The 21,077-nt window shown below is 41.8% G+C and overlaps 1 protein-coding gene across 4 annotated transcripts in view; it reads right to left on the bottom strand.

Annotated features, from left to right (window-relative positions):
- Window positions 1-5,609: 5,609 nt before the first annotated feature.
- tmem181 (transmembrane protein 181) overlaps window positions 5,610-21,077 on the bottom strand; it is a 105,244-nt gene continuing 89,776 nt past the window's right edge. For 3 of the 4 annotated variants that reach the window (XM_052011389.1, XM_052011390.1, XM_052011391.1), the window contains 4 exons: window positions 19,623-19,705; window positions 19,153-19,242; window positions 11,154-11,220; window positions 5,611-10,174 (listed from right to left, as the gene is read on the bottom strand). In XM_052011389.1, coding sequence (XP_051867349.1) covers window positions 10,096-10,174; window positions 11,154-11,220; window positions 19,153-19,242; window positions 19,623-19,705 — 319 coding nt within the window. In that variant the 3' untranslated portion in view covers window positions 5,611-10,095. Of the gene's footprint in view, window positions 10,175-11,153; window positions 11,221-19,152; window positions 19,243-19,622; window positions 19,706-21,077 lie in introns of all 4 variants that reach the window. The other variant, XM_052011388.1, reaches the window with a different exon arrangement.

Raw genomic sequence — 21,077 nt, 5'->3', positions numbered from 1 at the left:
GACTGCTTTTCTATCTGATAGAGTTCATATTCTCTAGAATAGGGACAAAACCCCTTTGCCTTCATGACTGGCTTGCATGATGTTATGCAGAGAAGCAAGAACATTGCCAGTGAACATCTTTATTACCCCTTGAGGTTCATTGATCCCAACAACAGTTACCACAGATCTGCCTGGCTCGGGTACTGACAAAACGATGCTGCTTGCCACGTCTGAAGGACAAATACAGGTCCTGGGATCATTAACAAAGTGTGTGTGTAATCCCACTGCCTGATAGGTCTATACTGAGGCTGAAGGCAAAACAAATTAACTAATGCCTACCCAAACAAATGTAGAAATGTTAAAGTGGTTTCTGGCCCACATTGAACCAAACTCAAACTTCCTAATTGACAAACAATGATCATCTTCCAGATTCTGCTGTGCCATATTCTAAATTCAACAATTCTATTGTTGTGTACCAATGTGATTTGTCTATTGATTCTGAGGATCTTGATGTATCTGCTGTGTGGGTAAAGGCCTCCACTGGTGCTGTGACTGTGACTATTTCCCTTTTCCAAAACCAGTGAGACCAATTCCACTACAGCATTCTACAAATCTGTCATAAATCAACATTGAATTTGACAGTTACAATATTAGGTTTTATGAATTTCAGAATTCAATCAAATCCTATTGCTTTACAAAATGTGTTCATTGTAGAAAGGTAATGTTTTTAGTCCTTTACTGCTGCTATTTTTGAGTTATGGCCCACTTGTGACCCAAGATAACATTTGCTGATTTTCTATCCCTTTAAAGGAAGAATCTTCCAATCAGCACCTGCCCCATAAGTGCAGCAAGTCATAGAGGCATGGATACAGGCCCCTTGGCCCAACGAATCCATGCCAACCACATTGTCCACCCAGCTAGTCCCAATTTCCTGCATTCGGCCCACATCCCTCTAAGCCCTGCCCCTCTAAGTGCTTCTTAAATGATACTGTCATACCTGGCTCAACCACTTCCTCTGGTAACTCATTCCATAAAACTCACCACCCTTTGCATGAAAAAGTTGTCCCTCAGGTCCCTCTTAAACCTCTCACCCTAAACCTATGCCTCCTAGTTTTGGACTCTCCCATTCTGGGGAAAAGACTGTTACTGCACACCTTATCTATGGCTCTCATAATTTTAAACACTTAACATAAAAACACCAAACAGTACAGCACTGGACAGGCCATTCAGTGTTGATCTTGATACCAATTTATACAAAATGTCCTCCTGTGTAGCATCCATTTCCCTCCATTCCCTTCATATTCAAGTATCCATCTAAAAGCCTCAAACTCCAGCAAACTGCCTGATTCCACTGCTACCTCTGGTAACCCATTCCAGGCACTTACCACTCTGCGTAAAAAAAACTTCCCCCCCTCCAATCTTAAAAGCATGTCCTCTGGTGTTTGACATTTCTACCCTGGGGAAAAGATTCTGACCATCTACCCTATCTGTGCCTCTCATAATTTTAAAAACCTCCATCAGGTCTCCCCTCAGCCTCTGACACTCTAGGGAGAACAACATAAGTTTGTCCAACCTTATAGCTCATACCCTCTAATCCAGGCAGCATCCTGGTAAACCTCTTCTGCACCTTTTCCACAGTCTCCATATTTCCGATAATGGGGCAACCAGAACTGCACGCAATACTCCAAGTGTGGTCTGACTAAAGTTTTATTTAACTGCAGCGTGACTTCCTTACTCTTATACTCAGCACCACCTACCAATGAAGGCAAGCATTCCATATGCCTTCTTTACCACCTTATCCATTTGCTCAGCCACTTTCAATGAACTATGGACCTGGACCCCACGATCCCTCTGTACCTCAATGCTATTAAAGGGTCTACCATTAACTGTATACTTTCTCCTTTCATTTGACTTCCCAAAGTGTAACACCTCACACTTGCCGAGATTAAACTCCATCTGCCACTTCTATGAGATGGGATTTCTTTATTAATCACATGGACATCGAAACACACAGTGATATACATCTTTTTGCATGGTGTTCTGGGGGCAGCCCACAAGCGTCACCACGCTTCCGGCACCGACATAGCATGCCCACAACTTCCTAATCTGTGCGTCTTTGGGATGTGGGAGGAAACTGGAGCACCCAGAGGAAACCCACGCAGACACAGGAGAACGTACAAACTCATTACAGACAGTAGCGGGATTTGAACCTGGGTCGCTGGCGCTGTAAAGCATTACGCTAACCACTATACTACCATGCCACGTGTAACTGATCCATATCCCACTGTATTCTTTGATAGTCCTTTATACCATGCACAACACCACCAATGTTGGTGTCATCAGCAAACTTGCGAATCCACCCATCTCCATTTTCAATCAAATCGTTGATATATATATATATATCACAAAGAAGAGGTCCCAGCACCGATCCTTGCAGAACACCACTGGTCACAGATCTCCAGCCAGAATAATAGCCTTCCACCCTACTCTCTGTTTTCTCTGGGCAAGCCAGTTCTGACTTTTATAAAGCCGCCCCTCATTCTCCTATGTTCCAATGAATGTCCTAGCCTGGCTAACCTCTCCCTATAACTCAGGTCCTCTAGTCCTGGCAACATCCTCTTAAGTCTTTTAGAAACGATAGAAACCATAGAAAACTACAGCACAGAGAACAGGCCATTTGAAACATTATTCTGCTAGTCCCATTTACTTGCCCCCAGCCCATTCCTCTCCAGACCTCTCTCGTCCATGTATCTATCCAATTTACTCTTAAAAGTTAAGTGTGAGCCCGCATTCACCACATCAGATGGCAGCCCATTCCACACTCCCACCACTCTTTGAGTGAAGAAGTTCCCCCTAAACCTTTCCCCTTTCACCCTAAAGCCATGTCCTCTCGTACTTATCTCTCCTAATCTAGGTGGAAAGAGCCTACTTGCATTAACTCTGTCTATGCCCCTCATCATTTTGTAAACCTCTATCATATCTCCCTTCATTCTTCTCCGCTCCAAGGAAAAGTCCTAACATGCTCAATCTTTCCCTGTAACTCAACTCCTGAAGACCCAGCAACGTTCTTGTAAATCTCCTCTGCACTCTTTCAATCTTACTGACATCCTTCCTGTAGTTTGGCAACCAGAACTGCACACAATATTCCAAATTTGGTCTCACCAATGACTTATACAACCTCACCAAAACATTCCAACTCCTATACTCAATACTTTGATTTATAAATGCCAGGATGCCAAAAGCCTTTTTTACAACCCTGTCTACCTGTGACTCTACTTTCAGGGAATTATGTATCTGAACTCCCAGATCCCTTTGTTCCTCTGCACTCCTCAGTGCCCTACCATTTACTGTGTATGTCCTACCTTGATTTGTCCTTCCAAAATGCAACACCTCACACTTGTCTGCATTAAATTCCATCTGCCATTTTCTGGACCATTTTTCCATTTGGTCCAGATCCCTCTGCAAGCTTTGAAAGCCTTCCTCGCTGTCCACTACACCTCCAATCTTAGTGTCATCCGCAAATTTACTAATCCAATTTACCACATTATTATCTAGATCATTGATATATACAACAAACAACAATGGCCCCAACACAGATCCCTGAGGCACACCACTAGTCACAGGCCTCCAATCTGAGAAACAACCATCCCCAACCACTCTGTCTTCTCCCACTCAGCCAATTTCGAATCCAGTTTACAACCTTACCATGGATACCCATTGACTGAACCTTCTGAACTAATCTCCCATGTGGGACCTTGTCAAAGGCCTTACTAAAGTCCATGTAGTCAACATCCACAGCCTTACCTTCATCTACTTTCTTAGTGACCTCCACAAGATTCGTTAAACACGATCTACCACGCACAAAGCCATGCTGACTATCCTTAATCAACCCTTGGCTGTCCAAATACTTATATGTCCTATCTCTCAGAACACCTTCCAATAATTTACCCACTACTGATGTCAGGCTCACTGGCCTGTAATTACCTGGTTTACTCTTCGAGCCTTTCTTAAACAATGGAACAACATGAGCTATCCTCCAGTCCTCTGGCACCGCACCCGTGGCTAAGGACATTTGAAATATATCTGCCAGGGCCCCTGCAATTTCGACAATCTGCAATTCCTCAAGGTCCGAGGAAATATCTTGTCAGGCCCTGGGGATTTATCTACCTTTATTCGCTGTAAAGCATCAAGTACCACCTCCTTTTTAATCTCTACATGTTCCATGACACTAGTGCTTGTTTTCTGCACTTGTTCCAGTTTAACCACATCTTTCCTACAAAAGGATGACCAGAACTGTACACAATACTCTGAAGTGTGGCCTCAGCAACGACTTATACAACTGCAACATAATATCCCAACTCCAAATCTCATTGCCCTGACTAATAAAGGTCAGCGTGCTAAACACCTTTTACAGCACCGTCTACCTGTTTCAACGAACTATGCACTTGTACTCCTCTGTCTCTCTGTTCCATTACACTCCCTAGTGCCCGATCATTCATAGTATAAATCATACGCTGGTTTGACTTTCCAATATGCATCATCTCACACTTATCTGTATTGAAATCCATTTGCCACTCCTCAACTCACTTCCCTAACTGATCAAGATCCCCCTGTAATCTATGACTATCAACCACACCTCTTAATTTCATGTCATCTGTAAACCTACTGGTCAAGCCTTGTGCATTAGCATCCAAATCATTTATCCAAATTACGAATAACAAGGGTCCCAACACCGACCCCTGCAGCACACCACTAGTCACTGGCCTACATTCAGAGAAACAACCTTCAACTATCACACTCTGCTTCCTACCTCTGGTCTAATTTGGGATCCACCTAACTAGCTCTCCCTGGATTCCATGGGACCCAACCTTCCAGACCAGCCTACCATGCGGGATCTGGTCGAAGGCCTCGCTAAAGTCCAAACAGACAACATCCACTGCCCTACCCTCATCTACCTTTTTGGTTACCTCTTCAAAAAAACTCTAAAAGATTCATCAAACATGATCTCCCATGCACAAAGCCATGCTGACTCTCCTAATGGACTGTCTATCCAAATGCTGGTAGATCCTGTCCCCCAGAATTTTCTCCAGTAACTTCCCCACTACTGATATCAGGCTGACTGGCCTGTAGTTCCTCGGCTTGTCCTGGCTACCCTTCTTAAACAACGGAACAACATTAGCCACCTTCCAGTCTTCGGGAACTTCACCTGTGGCTAATGAAGAAGCAAACATCTGCACAAGGGCCTCCACAATATCTTCTCTAGCCTCCCACAAAGTCCGAGGATACACTTGGTCAGGCCCTGGGAATTCATCCACCTTTAAGCGCTGTAAGGCTGCAAATACCTCCACCCTGGTAATATGAACATTCTCCAAAACATCTCTACTTGTTTCCCTTATCTCTTGAGGAACCATGATTTTCTCCTCAGTAAACACTGAGGGGAGATATTCATTAAAAATCCCACCCATCTCCCGTGGCGGCCCTGCTGATCTCGAAGGGAACCTACTCTCTCCCTAGCCACTCTTTTACTCTTAAAAGTCACCTGTAACTGCTTCCTAGTTTACGGTGGACCACATTGGTGCTCAGTAAACTTACAGCACAGTAGGATCAAGACAAGATATGTCTGGTTTAATCATAGCATGACCTCAGTCATCATCAGTTAATACTGTTTAAAAAAGCACAGAAAATTAATTTTTATAATTGTCATTTAATTCATAACAATTTCTTATATAATCCACACTTGACCATTAAATCAATAAAACCATGCTTAGCTTTAAAATGAGTTATTTTAATCTAATTAGAATATCTCCACAGATTTGTATATTGACATCGGAATACTTACAGATCCAGCTGATGTACATTGGTATTATGATCTATTATAAATATCAACTTCAGTTTATTTTTTGCAACCATACAAACAATGAAATTAAACAGTAAAACACCATTAATTCATTGAAAACAGTGCTAAAAACTATGGAGAGCATATTTAAAAAATTATAGTCGGGGCATTATCAAATTTTGTTTTGTGGACTGTGCAAAATATGTTTTGGCCTCAGAAGTTAAGTTTTTAACTTTAAGATGATCACATTGAAAAGCTCTGGTGGCTGTCATTACTACAGTGACTGAGGAGTAAGAGGAAAGGTTTAAAAGCAGGGACCAATAACCAGAATTGCTAGTATAAGGAGGGAATGAAGGTCTCAGCAAGTATAACAGGTTCCCAAGATATTGTTATTTCTGCTCTGTCTCAATCAGTGCTGATCTCTCTTTACATTGTACTTTAACAATGGATATGTTGATTACCATTGTATCATTTGAGACTAATTTAATCAACAGTGATTCACCAAATGGCAGCACCCTCACCTCAGTCAATTGTAGTTTGAACCTTCACCCCATAGCCAACTCAGTATAATTGAGGGAGTTCTGCTTCATTTAGAATTATTACTTGTAGCTGAATCCTTGAAGTAGAATACAGAATGATTCAGTGAGAACAGGAATTCTCGCTGAATTCTCCCACTTTAAATAATCCCTCCCCCCACACCATGCTTCTTCTCTTCTTCCCTTTTCTAGCCTCTCTCTTCTATCTACCCCCCTTTAGTTCCTTTCTCTCCTTAACCTTTGACCAATCCCCTGGTGGATCTACTCTCCCCTGCTCCCCCACATCCACCAATCACCACCTTGTGCCCAACCCACCTCCCCTCTTTTGTCCACCTATCACTTTTCCCTCTTATATATTGGGCTTCCCCATTTCCTGTCTTTGGTCCTGAAGAGGGGTCCTGGCTCGAAGTGTTGACTGCCTGCTTTTCTCCATGGATGTTGCCTGGCCTGCTGAGTTCCTCAGCATCATATTTTTCATCCAGATTCCAGCATCTGCAGTCCTTTGTTTCTCTAGTACTGCTGTCTTGGTCATACCTCCTTTAGTTAGTGTCACTACAACACATTCAGTGATTTTAAGTCATTGCTGTGTGCAGAATCACAGAATGGTTATGGTACAGGAGTTGGTCCATCACAAATTCTATCCTTTCAGACACTCATCCAGATTCCTTTTGGACTCTACAACTGACCCTGCCTTGTTACCCTCCCTGGCAGTGCATTCCAGATCTCAATCACTCAATGCATATAACAAAAAAGTCCTGATGTATCTTTTGGTTCTTTTGTCCCCAGTTCTTGAACCTTCCTCCAATGGGAATAGTCTCTCTTTATGTAGTCAGGCTAGACCTTTCATGATTTTAAATACCTTTATTAGATCCTCTGCTATCTCCTCTGTTCCAAGAAGAACCACCTCAGCTCCTCCAGTCTATCCACAGAACTAAAGCCCTCATCCCTGGAATCATTTGAGTAAACCTCCTGCGCACCCTCTCCAAAGCCTTTAATATCTCTCCTAGAGTGTGGTACCAAGAACTGGACACAACACTCCAGCTGTAGCCAACCCAGTTTTATCAAGGTTCATTAAGACTTCCTTGCCCTTCTATTCTGCTTCTATTTATAAAACCCAAGATTCTGTACACTTTTTAAATCACTTCTCAACCTGCACTACCATTTTAAATTAATTATGCACACCTCTCTGATCTTGTCCCCTTTTAGAATTGTGCCCCCTCGTTTATAATACCTCTTCTCGTTTTTCCAACCACAATATCATTTAATATTTCTCAGTAATAAGTTCCATTTGTCACCTCTCCACCACTTCAGCAGCCAGTCTGCAACTCCTTGAAGCTTATTACTGTCCCCCTCAGGGTTCAAGGCACCTTCAGGTTATCTGCACATTTGGAAGATGTGTTCTGTACACCCAGGTTCACATCATTACCAACTTTGGAAAGGCACGACAGCCGTTTTCAACTTTCTATCCATGCTGCTAGTGCAGCCCCTTTTATCCACAGCCTTCAAATCTTAATCACAATCCTATATGTGATACTTTATCAAACACCTTTTCAAATTCCAAATATACATCATATCAACCTCATTTCCCTCATCAAGCCTGTTTCTTCATCAATTGCTTTAAATCAAAATCCACGTTGGCCTCCCCAACACAATGTGGGTGTATTTTTGTCCACACAACTGACAACTGGCTCTGCAACATTGGCCCTGCAGATGTCTTCAGTAAAAGGATCATTAGTGATGTTTATTGTTATTCACCTTTGTTCCAGTGGGAAGTTACTGGGCACTAATTATATGAAAGATGAACTTTGGTTCTTTAGAACTGACCTAGAAGAGGGAGCTCAATGCTGTGTCTCCTCAATGACAGACTATCAGAATACTGTTTAAATGTGGTGAGTGTTTGTCTTTTATTGAGCTGGATGAATTGATTGATTTGTGGATAAAATGACTTATTTTTACATAAACATCTTAAAATGAAAGGCTGAAGGAGCAATGGAAAACTCTGCAGCCCATTCCAAAGAATCTGGCTCCATGTTACATTTAAATGTGATCTAGATACCCAGTAACAACAGTTCTTCCAAGGATCATCTTCCTGATGAATCACAGAAAATGTCCAATGCAGGAGGCATCCATTTGGCCCATTGTGTTGTTCTGGTCAAGTAAGAGTTCCCCAGCCCAGTCTCACCTTTCAGCACTGGGCCTATAGTCCTGCAGGTCACAGCTTCTCAATTCACATGTAAACGTGGAGGGGGTTTCTGCCCCTCCTGCCCTTTCAACCTACAACCAGATTTTAGATCTTTTATGTCGAAGTGTCCCCTCCCCTTCACCCAAGTCACCTCTTAGCTATTAAACTTCCAAATCAAAACACAGGAGAACCACATCAGAAACTGGGTCGTTAGTCTTCCTCAGTGTACACTACAATTTTCAGGAAGAAATCCCTGTGTTATAGTACCCCAATGCAGCCATAAATTCTAATCTCTTCCTGCCCAACTCCAATTATCCCAGATGAGAGATTCTGCTCTTATTCTCAGCACAATTCATAGCAGCAAGAAACAAGTTAGCTGTTCATTTGTTTGCAGTTTTGTTTTTAAAGTGTTTCTAAAATAAATATTTTCTGCTTTTTTATAAGTTTATTGAAGAGAGAAGCAACTGAACATTGGTAAATACCGCAATTTTCAATCAAGCAAAAGCTTAGATACTTCTAGGAGATAAATAGCATAGATTTACTTTGGTTGGACTAGGGTTAGAATTAGGATAAATAGAGCTAGCAATAGGGGAATAGACTAGTTACAAATGGTTATTTTCCTTATTTAGGGAAGGAATTTAGATTTATATGGCAATAATACTTCCTAAAGTTGTATTAAATACACTATCATAATGTAGAGAAAACAAGTCAAACCAAGATGAGAGAGACTTCCAAAGAGGTATCCATGTAGTGACTGGTATAGGCAGCTGAGGTTAACTTTTACTGCTGTGGCATAAGAACCTGTAAACAATAATGCTGCAGTGGTATGATCAGAGCAAATAAACTAATTTTTTCTTTCTGATATTGGCTCTCAAATTGTAGCACTAGATATTACTTAACAAAAGTATTTAACAGTAACACAAGTAAAAGCGTGAGATTGAAATTACAATCCTCATTAATGCTAGTTTTTTTGTTTAGAAAGTAGCTTTAACTTTATAAAGTAAAGCATTGTTATGATGCTATAACAGTTGGACTTAGAAATTCAATCTCTGGTCCACAGCTCAATTTATTTCTAAGACATTTTTAATTTTAAAATAGCATCAAATGTGTTAACAAGCAGCATCCAAAGCTTTGCTTTAAAAAGTTACATCATTACCCCACCTCAGGGCTTCGACCATCCTGTATATGGCATCTAATCTAAAAATGAGCTCATGACACGAACATTCATGGCATTACACTTGTTCATAATGTTTCAGAAGCTGCATGATTTGGTTTCAGATAAAATTGTACACTCCCTTTACCCCTGAAAAAGGAAAAAATGCTCATCTTCAGCACGATGATCTGCTCCTTCCTCTGCTCACAATCAGAAGGTACCGATGAAGACAGAACAATGAGATGAGGTGCTCGGAAAATGAGGTGGTTAAATATTTACAGATTAAGTTACCAGTGGGAGACTTCAGCTAGAGGATGCCAACATGAAAAATAGTTGAAAGAAAATTTGGCTCCATCGTCCATTCTCATAAGTTAATAAGGTGAAACGATTAGTCCTCTGAAGATGTACTTCAATCACTATCAGACTCATCCTGATACTTTGATTTATTGGCACGGCCATTTTGTAGAGGCATCTCTTCATAATCACTCCTAATAGAGAAAATTCTAAAGTCACTGAACAAAAATACAACTTCCGAAAGTTCTGGTTCAAACAATCAAATTAGATTTAACAGTATAGTTTGTACCATCTCAACAAACTTTGTGAAATGCCAACAAGCATTATTTCATTAATTCAGACCTCAAACTACATTTGCCAAGAGAGATTTAGTTGCCTATTTGCCACACAGTTTACGCTTGACTATTCCCAGCCACATTCAGAGACTAGAACCAGATGCATGTACCAAAGTGTGCAACCTTCCAACCAAGAGCTGATAAACCAATCTTGACCACTTAGCTGGATCTGAAGACTCCTGGCTCAATTACGATCTTCACCTTCCAATCCAAACGCCATTATCTTTTTAAACATTTGACATTAATTACTAAAACAGCACCAGCTCTTTTTGCCAAAAGCCCATAAAAAGCTTTTGCTTCCTCGTCAACGGCTGACTTATCTAATACCATGAATGATACAGATCACAATCCCAAACATCCACTGCCATCATTCACCCAACACCACTCCAGCCCCTTCCCTTGCCCACAATAAATACACACACGCTCACAAATTAACAATTTCACCTATACATCTCACCATTGATGTCTTGCATAATTCTACAGGTATACACACCACCTTTATTCTAGTCAATACCTCAGATCAAGTGATACACTTGCAGGCATTCACTTACTTATCCTACAGGCTGGTGTACTGCTCAGGGACGTCATCAGAAAAGTTGCAAAAAAAATAGAGGCAAGAAAAGAGTGCAATTCCTTTCGAGGACTGCACAACTTTAAGTACTTTTCCAAAGAGGCTAAATTAGAAGTTACCAACTTTCCTACCATGGCTTTTGGTGGGAGCTACCATAATTAAATCCTTTTGTTCCTAGATGAGATTTTCTAGGAAAACAGCAGCAAAGTAAATGATTTAAAAATGAAGCACAGTGGTGACTTTAAACCTTGACAGTACTTAACTCACCCGTAAATCACGTCATCATCAGAATCATTTAACATGGAAAAGGCTGGATTATCCTTTAGCTGGGATTCTAAGGAAGAAGATAGATAATTTTCTCAGCAAATGCTATTACAAAGTGAATGAATGAAGTAATTCAAATTGGATAACTAGAAGGATTTACAAGCTTCTCAATCGATCCTGCCCACTTTTAAAGATATGCACCCTTAACAAGGCTTAATTTCCATTTTTCAATCTTCCAAAGCCCAAGGACTTTTAGAAGATCAGTCTCTCTGCACAATCCATTCTAGAACCATGAAGTGCAGCCTATTAAGGGGGGGAATGGATTTTTGACCGATTTTCGCATTGTCCTTTGATTTCTAGTACTCTCCTTTCAGTTATGCACTGTCATTAGACCCTTGATTCCCACTGTACCTGCTACAATTATTACTACCCCGAAGCCTCAGTTATCTTTATTTTCCATATCTTTTGGAAATGGAATGCACTCAGGCAGTGCATTCCAGACTCCAACCACCTTCTGGGTGAGGTTCTTCCTCAGATCCCCTCTAAACCTCTTACCCCTTATCTTCTGCCCTCTCATTTTAAAGATCTCTGCTATGGGATAAGGTTTCTTACTATCTACCCTATGTCTCTCATCATTTTATATACCTCTGTCAGGTCCCAGCTTCCTCTGCTCCAAGGAAAAGAGACCCAGACTATCAAGTCTCTCCTCATTATTGAAATGCTCCATCCCTTGCAACATCCTGGTGAACCTCCTCTGCACCCTCTCCAGTACTATCACATCCTTCTTCTAGTGTGGTGACCAGAGCGACACATAGTACTCCAGCTGTGGTCTCAACAATGTTTTATAAAGTTGTACCTTAAGCCCCTGCTCTTATATTCTATGTCTCAGGTACTTATACTCTGTGCCCCTATCCTCTTTATAATTCCAAATCCAAACAGCCAAGTCACCATGGATCCCACAGAATATAGACCCATAGAACAGAACAGCACAGAAAAACAGGCCATTCAGCCTTCTAGTCTGTGCTGAAACTTTATTCCGCTAGTCCCATCTACCTGCACCCAGTCCATAACCCTCCAGACCTCTCCCATCCATTTATCGATCCAATTTATTCTTAAAACTTAAGAGAGAGCCCGCATTTACCACATCAGATGGCAGCCTGTTCCACACTTAGAGTACTGTGTCCAGTTCTGGTCGCCTCATTATGGGAAGGATGTGGAGGCATTGGAAAGGGTGCAGAGGAGATTTACCAGGATGCTGCCTGGATTAGAGAGTATGGATTATGAGGAGAGACTAAAGGAGCTAGGGCTTTACTCATTGGAGAGGAGGAGGATGAGGGGAGACATGATAGAGGTATACAAAATATTAAGAGGAATAGATAGAGTGGACAGCCAGCACCTCTTTCCCAGGGCACCAATGCTCAATACAAGAGGGCATGGCTTTAAGGTAATGGGTGGGAAGTTCAAGGGAGATGTCAGAGGGAGGTTTTTCACCCAGAGAGTGGTTGGTGCAGGGAATGCGCTGCCTGGGGTGGTGGTGGAGGCTGATACGTTGGGCAAGTTCAAGAGATTATTAGATAAGCATATGGAGGAATTTAAGATAGAAGGATATATGGGAGGAAGGGGTTAGATAGTCTTAGGCGTGGTTTGAAGGTGAGCCGAAGGGCCTGTATCGTGCTGTATTGTTCTATGGTTCACTCCTCAGTGCCCTACCATTTACTGTGTATATCCTACCTTGATTTGTCCTTCCAAAATGCAACACCTCACACTTGTCTGCATTAAATTCCATCTGCCATTTTCTGGCCCATTCTTCCAGTTGGGTCAGATCCCTCTGCAAGCTTTGAAAGCCTTCCTCACTGTCCACAACACCTCCGATCTTAGTGTCATCACCAAACTTGCTGATCCAATTTACCACATTATCATCTAGATCATTGATATAGACAACAAACGACAATGGTCCCAGCACAGATCCCTGAGGCACACCACTAGTCACAGGCCTCCAGTGTGAGAAACAATCATCCACTACCACTCTGTTTTCTCCCACACAGCCAATTTCGAATCCAGTTTACCTTTCCATGGATACCTAGTGTCTGAACCTTTTGAATTAACCTCCCGTGTGGGACCTTGTCAAGGGCCTACTAAAGTCCATGTAGACAACCATCCACAGCCTTTCCTTCATCTACTTTCTTGGTAACCTCCTCGAAAAACTCTGCAAGATTCATTAAACACGATCTACCACGCACAAAGCCATGCTGACTATCCTTAATCAGCCCTTGGCTGTCCAAATACTTGTATATCTGATCTCTTAGAACACCTTCCAATAATTTATCTACTACTGATGTCAGGCTCACCAGCCTGTAAATTACCTGGTTTACTTTTAGATCCTTTTTTAAACAACGGAACAACATGAGCTACCCTCCAGTCCTCTGGCACCCCACCCGTGGCTAAGGACATTTTAAATATATCTGCCAGGGGCCCTGCAATTTCTACACTAGTCTCTCTCAATGTCCGAGGAAATATCTTGTCAGGCCCGGGGGATTTATCAACCTTTATTCACTGTAAAGCAGCAAGCACCTCCTCCTCTTTAATCTCTATATGTTCCATGACACTACTGCTCGTTTCCCTTCCTTCCATATCCACTATGCCAGTATCCTGAGTAAATACTGATGCAAAGAAACTGTTTAAGTTCTCCCCCATCTCCTGAGGCTCCACACATAGATGACCACTCTGATCTTCTAGGGGACCAATTGTGTCCATTACTATCCTTTTACTCTTCATATACTTGTAGAAACCCTTCAGGTTTATCTTCACATTATCTGCCAAAGCAACCTCATGTCTTCTTTTTGCCTTCTTGATTTCCTTCTTTAGTATTTTCTTACTTTTCCTATACACTTCAAGTACCTCATTTGTTCCTAGTTGCCTATACCTGCTATACCCCTCTCTCTTTTTCTTAACCAGATCGCCAATATCCCTTGAAAACCAAGGTTCCCTATGCTTGTTAACTTTGCCTTTAATCCTGGCAGGAACATGCAAACTCTGCACTCTCAAAATTTCGCCTTTGAAGGCCTTCCACTTACTGAGCACATCCTTGCCAGAAAACAACTTATCCCAATCCACTCTTCCTAGATCCTTTCTCATTTCCACAAAATTGACCTTTCTACAATTTAGAACCTCAACTCGGGGACCAGACCTATCCTTATCCATAAGTAACTTGAAACTAATGACATTATGGTCACTGGACCCAAAATGTTCACCTACGCACACTTCGGTCACCTGACCTGTCTGGTTCCCTAATAGGAGATCAAGTATTGCATTCTCTCTCATTGGTACCTCTATATATTGATTTAGAAAACCTTCCTGAACACATCTGACAAACTCCAAGCCATCCAGCCCTTTCACAGTGTGGGAGACCCAGTCAATATTTGCAAAGTTAAAATCCCCTATTACAATTTTCTGTTTCTTACATCGGTCTGCTATCTCTCTACAGATTTGTTCCTCCAATTCTCTCTGACTATTGGGCGGTCTATAATACAACCCTGTTAGTGTAGTAACACCTTTCCTGTTCCTCAGCTCCACCCATATGGCCTCTGTAGAGGAGCCCTCTGGGCTGTCCTGTCTACGCACAGCTGTGATATTTTCCCTGACTAGTAATGCCACTCCTCCCCCTTTCATCCCTCCCCCTCTATCACGTCTGAAACAACAGAACCCCGGAACATTAAGCTGCCAGTCCTGTCCCTCCTGCAACCAAGTCTCACTAATAGCAATAATGTGGTAATCCCACATGCCAATCCATGCCTTAAGCTCATTTGCCTTACCTACAATACTTCTTGCATTGAAATAGATGCACCTGAGAACATTTCTATCACGTACAAACCTTTGATTTCTGTCTATACATACAGTCCTCGCATAACCTTTTTCCTCCTCCATCTCACTATCTGCTCTAACACTCTGGTTCCCCTCCCACTGCAAATCTAGTTTATACCCCCCAGAGCAGCACTAGCAAGTATGCTAGTCCCCCTCCAGTTCAGGTGCAAACCATCCCATGCATCTGAGTCTCCTGGATGAACTTACCATGAGGGACCTTGTCAAACACCTTACTAAAATCCACGTAGACAATATCCACATCAATCACCTCCTCAAAAAACTCAAATCAAATTAGTAAGACATGACTTGTTCCACACAAAGCCATGGTGACTGTTCCTAATTAAGCCATGGCTCTCCAAATGCTCATAAATCCTATCCCTTAGAATCCTATCCTATCCCTACCACTGACGAGACTCACCGGTCTATAGTCACCAGGATTATCCCTATTTCCTTTCTCAAACAATGGAAAAACATTAGCTACTCGCCAGTCTTCTAGGACCTTGCCTGTGGCTAAAGACAACACAAAAATCTCAGTTAAGGCCATAACAACCTCATCTCTTGCCTCTCTCAATAACCTGGGATATATCCCATCAGTCCCTGGGGTCTTATCCACCTCTATGTTCTTCAAGAGACCCAACACTACCTGTTCCTTAATCTCAAAATGCCCTAGCATATTATTACGCTCCTCACTGATCTCACTATTCACCATGTCCTTCTCCTTAGGACATGGAGGATATAGCAAACTTCTCTGCACTGCCTCTAATGCAAATCTATCCCTCCTTAAATAGAAATTAGAACTTACGTATCACACAAGCTAGTGTCTGGCCAAAGCTTCATACAGTTGTAGCAAGACTTCCTTCCTGTTGTACTTGACCTCCTGAGCCAGAAAGGCCAACATTGTTTTCCTGAACCATGGAGTTGAACCTTCATTCTAACTTTGTGTTTCATGAACATGGAAACCTCCTACAGCAACATTCTATAGATTCTCTCCATTGATAAAACATTCTGCTTTTCCGTTCTTCTTAATTGTTTAATTTATGTTTAAATTCTGTTTTTCTTGTGAATGCTACTTATATGATGCTATGTGCCTGTGCTGCTGCTGCAAGTAAGTTTTCCTTTGCACTTGTGCATACATGTACTTGCGCATATGACAATAAACTCAACTTTGACTTTAACCAAAATGGATAACCTCATATTTCCCCTCATTATATCCTCCCACCGACAGACTACACCTATCCTTATAGTACTGATCTTAGAAGCTCGGGGATCGTCGCTGGAACCTTTGTTCTTTGTTATGCACATTAACAATTTGAACATGAATGTAAGAAGTATGATTAGTGAATTAGCAGATGACACAAGAATTGGTGGTTTTGTTGGTAGTGAGGAAGATAGGCTAAAAGATGATATTGATCAGATGGTAAAATGAGCAAAGTAATCACAAATGGAATTTAATCCTGAGAAGTGCAAAGTGGTGCATTTTGGGAGGTTAATTAAGGGAAGGACATGGATGGCAAGGTCCGAAGGAGCATTGGGTAGCTTGGTGTGCAAGTCCAACATTTCCCCGAATGAAGGAGGCAGCATAGGTAGAAAGCATGATAAAGAAGCCACACTGAATGCTTGCTTTAACAGCAGGAACATTATGGAACAGCTTTATAAAGCATCGGTGAGGCCACATCTGGAAATACTGTGTGCAATTTAGGTTGTCTCACTGTAGAAAGGACATGATTGCACTGGAGAGGGTGCACAGGAGGTTCACCAGGATGTTGCCTGGGATGGAGTGTCTCAATTATAAAGGAGAGACTGGATAGGCTGGGTTTGTTTTCCTTGGAGTGGGGAAGGCTGAGGGGGGACCCAACAGAGGTATATAAAATTATGAAGGAAATAGCAGGAAAACTTTCCCCACAGCAGAGGTGTCCGTAACCAGAGGGCATAGGTTTAAGCTAAGTCTGAGGTTTAGAGGGGATACAAGGGAAATTTTTTTTTTACTCCCAGAGGGTGTTTGGAACGCACTGCTTGTGAAGGTGATGAATGCAGAGACTTTCACAATATTTAAGTGTCTAGACAATCACTTCAATCACCAAGGCACAGATGGCTACACACCAAGTGCAGGTTCATGGGACTAGCGTAGATGGGTATGATGGTTGGCATGGATGGGGTGCAGTAAAGGACGTGTTTCTGTGCCGTATGACTATGACCTCACCCACGTCCTCTGGCTCCACACACAGATTGCCACTTCAGTTGCTAATGGGCCTAGCTTTTTCCCTGGTTACCCTCTTGCCCTTAATATGTTCACTATTTATATAAACAGTTTGGATCAGAATGTGCAAGACTTGGTTAGTGAGTCTGCTGATGATACTAAAATAGGCGGTATCGTAGACGGTGAAGAAAGTTATCAAAAATTACAGAGGGATCTTGATCAGCTGGGTAAATGGGCTGAGGATTGGCAAATGGCATTCAATCCAGATAAGTGCAATGAGGTGTTGCATTTTGTGAAGTCAAACCAGGGTAGGACTTACACAGTGAATCTACCATTGGCCCTGGGAAGTGTTGTGGAACAGACCTAGGATTACAGGTATATAGTTCACTGAAGGCAGCATCACAGGTAGGCAGGGTGGTGAAAAAGGCATTTTACATGCTGGCCTTCATCAGTCATGGCACTGAATACAAGAGTTGGAGTTGTTGCAGTTGTACAAGATGTTGGTGAGGTTGCACCTGAAGTATTGTGTACAGATTTGGTCACCCTGTTATAGGAAAGATGTCATAAAGCTGGAAAAAAGTTCCAAGGAAATTTATGAGAATGTTGCCAGGATTTGAGGGACTGAGTTGTAGTGAGAGGTTGGATAGGCTAGGACTTTATTCCTTGGAGCAAAGGAGACTAAGGGGTGACATTATAGAGGTACATAAAATCACGAGGGGTATAGATAGGGTGAATGCACACAGTGTTTTTCCCAGGGAAAGGGAATCAGAAACTAGAGGGCATAAGTCTAGGGTGAGAGGTGAAAGTTTTAACAGGGACCCGAGGAGCAACTTCTTCACAGAGAGGGTGGTGTGTATATGGAACGAGCTGCCAGAAGAAGTGGTTGATACAGGTACAATAATTGAAAGACATCTGGATAGGTATATGGATAGGAAAGGTTTAGAAGAATATGGGCCCAATACAGCAAATGGGACTAGCTTCGATGAGTTCCTTGGTCGGCATGGATGAGTTGGGTCGAAGGGCCTGTTTCCATGGTGTATGACTCTATGAAATACAGGTTTACGCACATTGCTGCTGTTTGTTGGACTTCTTGTGGGCTGCTAGCTTGATTTAACTTGGAACAGAGAAAACACTCAAAAATAACCTGACTGTCTGTGAGGCCCTTTTGAATATCCAGAGTTTGTGTACAAAAACAAGCTCTTTCTTTCAATTCAGCTGAAGAATAACCACTCCCAAGTAAAATCAAATTGCTCAAATCACTCTTTATCGTTGTGTGCAGTTCTGGTCACCCAGCTATGGGAAGGATGTGATTAAGCTAGAAAGGGTGCAGTAAGGATTCATGATGATGTTGCTGGGACTAGAGGGCTTGAGTTATAGGGAGAGAGTGGATAGGCTGGGACTTTTTTCCTTGGAGCGAAGGAGGCTGAGGTGTGACCTTGCAGAGGTTAATAAAATTATGAAAGGCATAGATAAGGTGGATGATTACAGTATTTTTCCCAAGGCAGGGGGCTCTAAAACTAGACGGTATAGGTTTAAGGTGAGAAGGGAAAGATTTAAAAGGGATACCTTTTTCACAGAGTGAATGGTGGATACATGGAATGAACTGCCAGAGGAACTGGTAGATGCAGGTACAATTACAATGTTTAGAAGACATCTGAATAAGGACATGGATAGGAAGGGTTCAAAAGGATATGGGCCAAATGCAGGCAAATGGGACCTTGGTTGGCATGGACGAGTCGGGCCGAAGCTGCATAGCTCTATGATTCTAGTAGCATGCTGATTAAACTCTATTCATGCAACTACTTGAAAGACAGCTTTGTGTTTTATTTGACACACACTGGCTGTTTGTAATCTGATAAGTCCCTAGTATTGTATCTGTGGCAATGTTCATTCAAAGGCTACCTGAACAGAGATAAACCTGGCGTCACTTTAAGTTGCACCTACCATACACAGCATTCTTTGAGGGGGAATAAACATATGCCAACGTATACAGATAGAAGTTCAGCAGGCCATAGAAAGATAGAAATTCAGCTGGTAACCTTTGTAAAGGAAGAACCAAATACACAGAATACCCGACGTACATTGTATTCTCTGACAGTAACGCATTTGGCTCAAAGAAACCTGGCACAAGATGTTAACTTCTATAATCTTATACTATGATGCTTAGCTTTTTCCGACTTTCCTAAATAACAGGAGGTAACTTCCCCGACCATCCCCAGTCTCCACATTTCCCAACAATTCTGTATCCTTTAGACTTCTCTTTATCCAATTAAAATCGATACACCCCCATCCCATTCCACTTTTCCTGAAAATTACATGCCAGATTTATACAGGCTCTAATGCAGGCAGAACAAAGCACCACTTCCTTTTGTTTAACGTGACTGGAGACCCAAATGAAGCACAGTAAAGGATATAGTTCTGATAATGAGTTGAAAGCTCAGCCACAAAGTTATCTTGCAGGACATTTGCTCCAAACCTCAGGTATAATATGATGATGCTGAAAAAGAATACAAAATTAAGCCAAAACTTGATCAATTATGTTGTGACAAATAATAATGAAATACAGAAAGAGAAAATACTTATGTTATTAAAGTTGCTGAAAAGGGTGTTGCTGTAAAATTCCTCATGAGGGCCAGTTAATAATGAGTATCAAAAATGTCAGTGTGAATAGTTTCATGAAAATAATGTTAAAATCTACTTTAGTTCAGATTTCTAAAGGAAAACACTGGAGAAATGTGGTCAGAAACCTAATATTTAATTTCTCTTTATATTCAGATATTAGGTAAAACATCTTGGCTCTGGTAAAATTAAATTAGACTTGAAAAGGGATGCAAGTTCACCTGTAGATAACCAGCCCCACAACAACCTGATTGTGGCACCTTGCACAGTCTATAATGAGGCCCACCCTAAGTTTGAGATCCCCATCTTCTGTCTGAACACATTGCAGCTTTTCGGACTCAACATTGAATTCTACATCTTCAGATCACTTGCTCTGTCAGTCTCAGAACTGGCCCTTTGTGCAGCAAGTCATCTCTCTGTGATACTGGCTCTGTTTTCTCTCTCCAGTCGTACAGCCTGACCTGCTGGGCATATCTTACAGTCCTGTGTTTTCACACTACTTTGTTTCATTTCTCACTCTAATTGCCCCCATTAACCCAATGACTGGCAGTCTACAAATTATAACCCTGGAAACCCTGCCCTATCACAAATATTCCCTTTGCTATCTCCACCAACTCTTTGCAACTTAAAACTAACTTGTTTTCTCTTTCCCAGTTCTGATGAAGAATCTTTGACTTGAAACATTAACTGCTTCTCTTTCCACAGACGTTGCTTGACTTGCTGAGTGTTTCCAGCATTTTCTGTTTTTATTTCAGTTAATCCTTCCCCACATGTAAATGTTGCACTGTGCATACCTGTCAAGTTGTTTATCAGCCTGACGTTGAAATACAATTCCATTATCCTTTGGCCAAAATCCCTTCCTAATAACTCTGTGGGATTACTTCCTTAGGTTCAGCAGTGTTTCAAGATGGCAGGTCAACACCATTTTCTCAAGGGCAATTAGAGATGAGAAACAGATGCTGGTCTTGTGGATGAACCCTACATTCCATGGATTAGTAATGAAGAAACTGAGGAAACAATGTCTGGGTCAGACTGCTAATAAGGGTAACAGGCAGAACTAATTCTTCTCCCATCCATTTCTTCTTCATTCTTCAGTCTCTTTTGACTGTAGATGATGTACCTCTCACTTTCTCCTCACAATCTAATTCTCCTCCTTTTGTCACTTCAGCTGTCCAAGCCTTGGAGACTTTACAGTCAGTGGAAGAAGAGAAAGAACGTGAAAATCAACAACACTTCCCACATCAGTCGAA

The sequence above is a fragment of the Pristis pectinata genome, chromosome 3, assembly GCF_009764475.1.
Source record: "Pristis pectinata isolate sPriPec2 chromosome 3, sPriPec2.1.pri, whole genome shotgun sequence".
NCBI lineage: Eukaryota > Metazoa > Chordata > Chondrichthyes > Rhinopristiformes > Pristidae > Pristis > Pristis pectinata.
The sequence above is the reverse complement of the archived record's forward strand: the minus strand, read 5'-3'. Positions and strand labels throughout refer to the sequence as shown.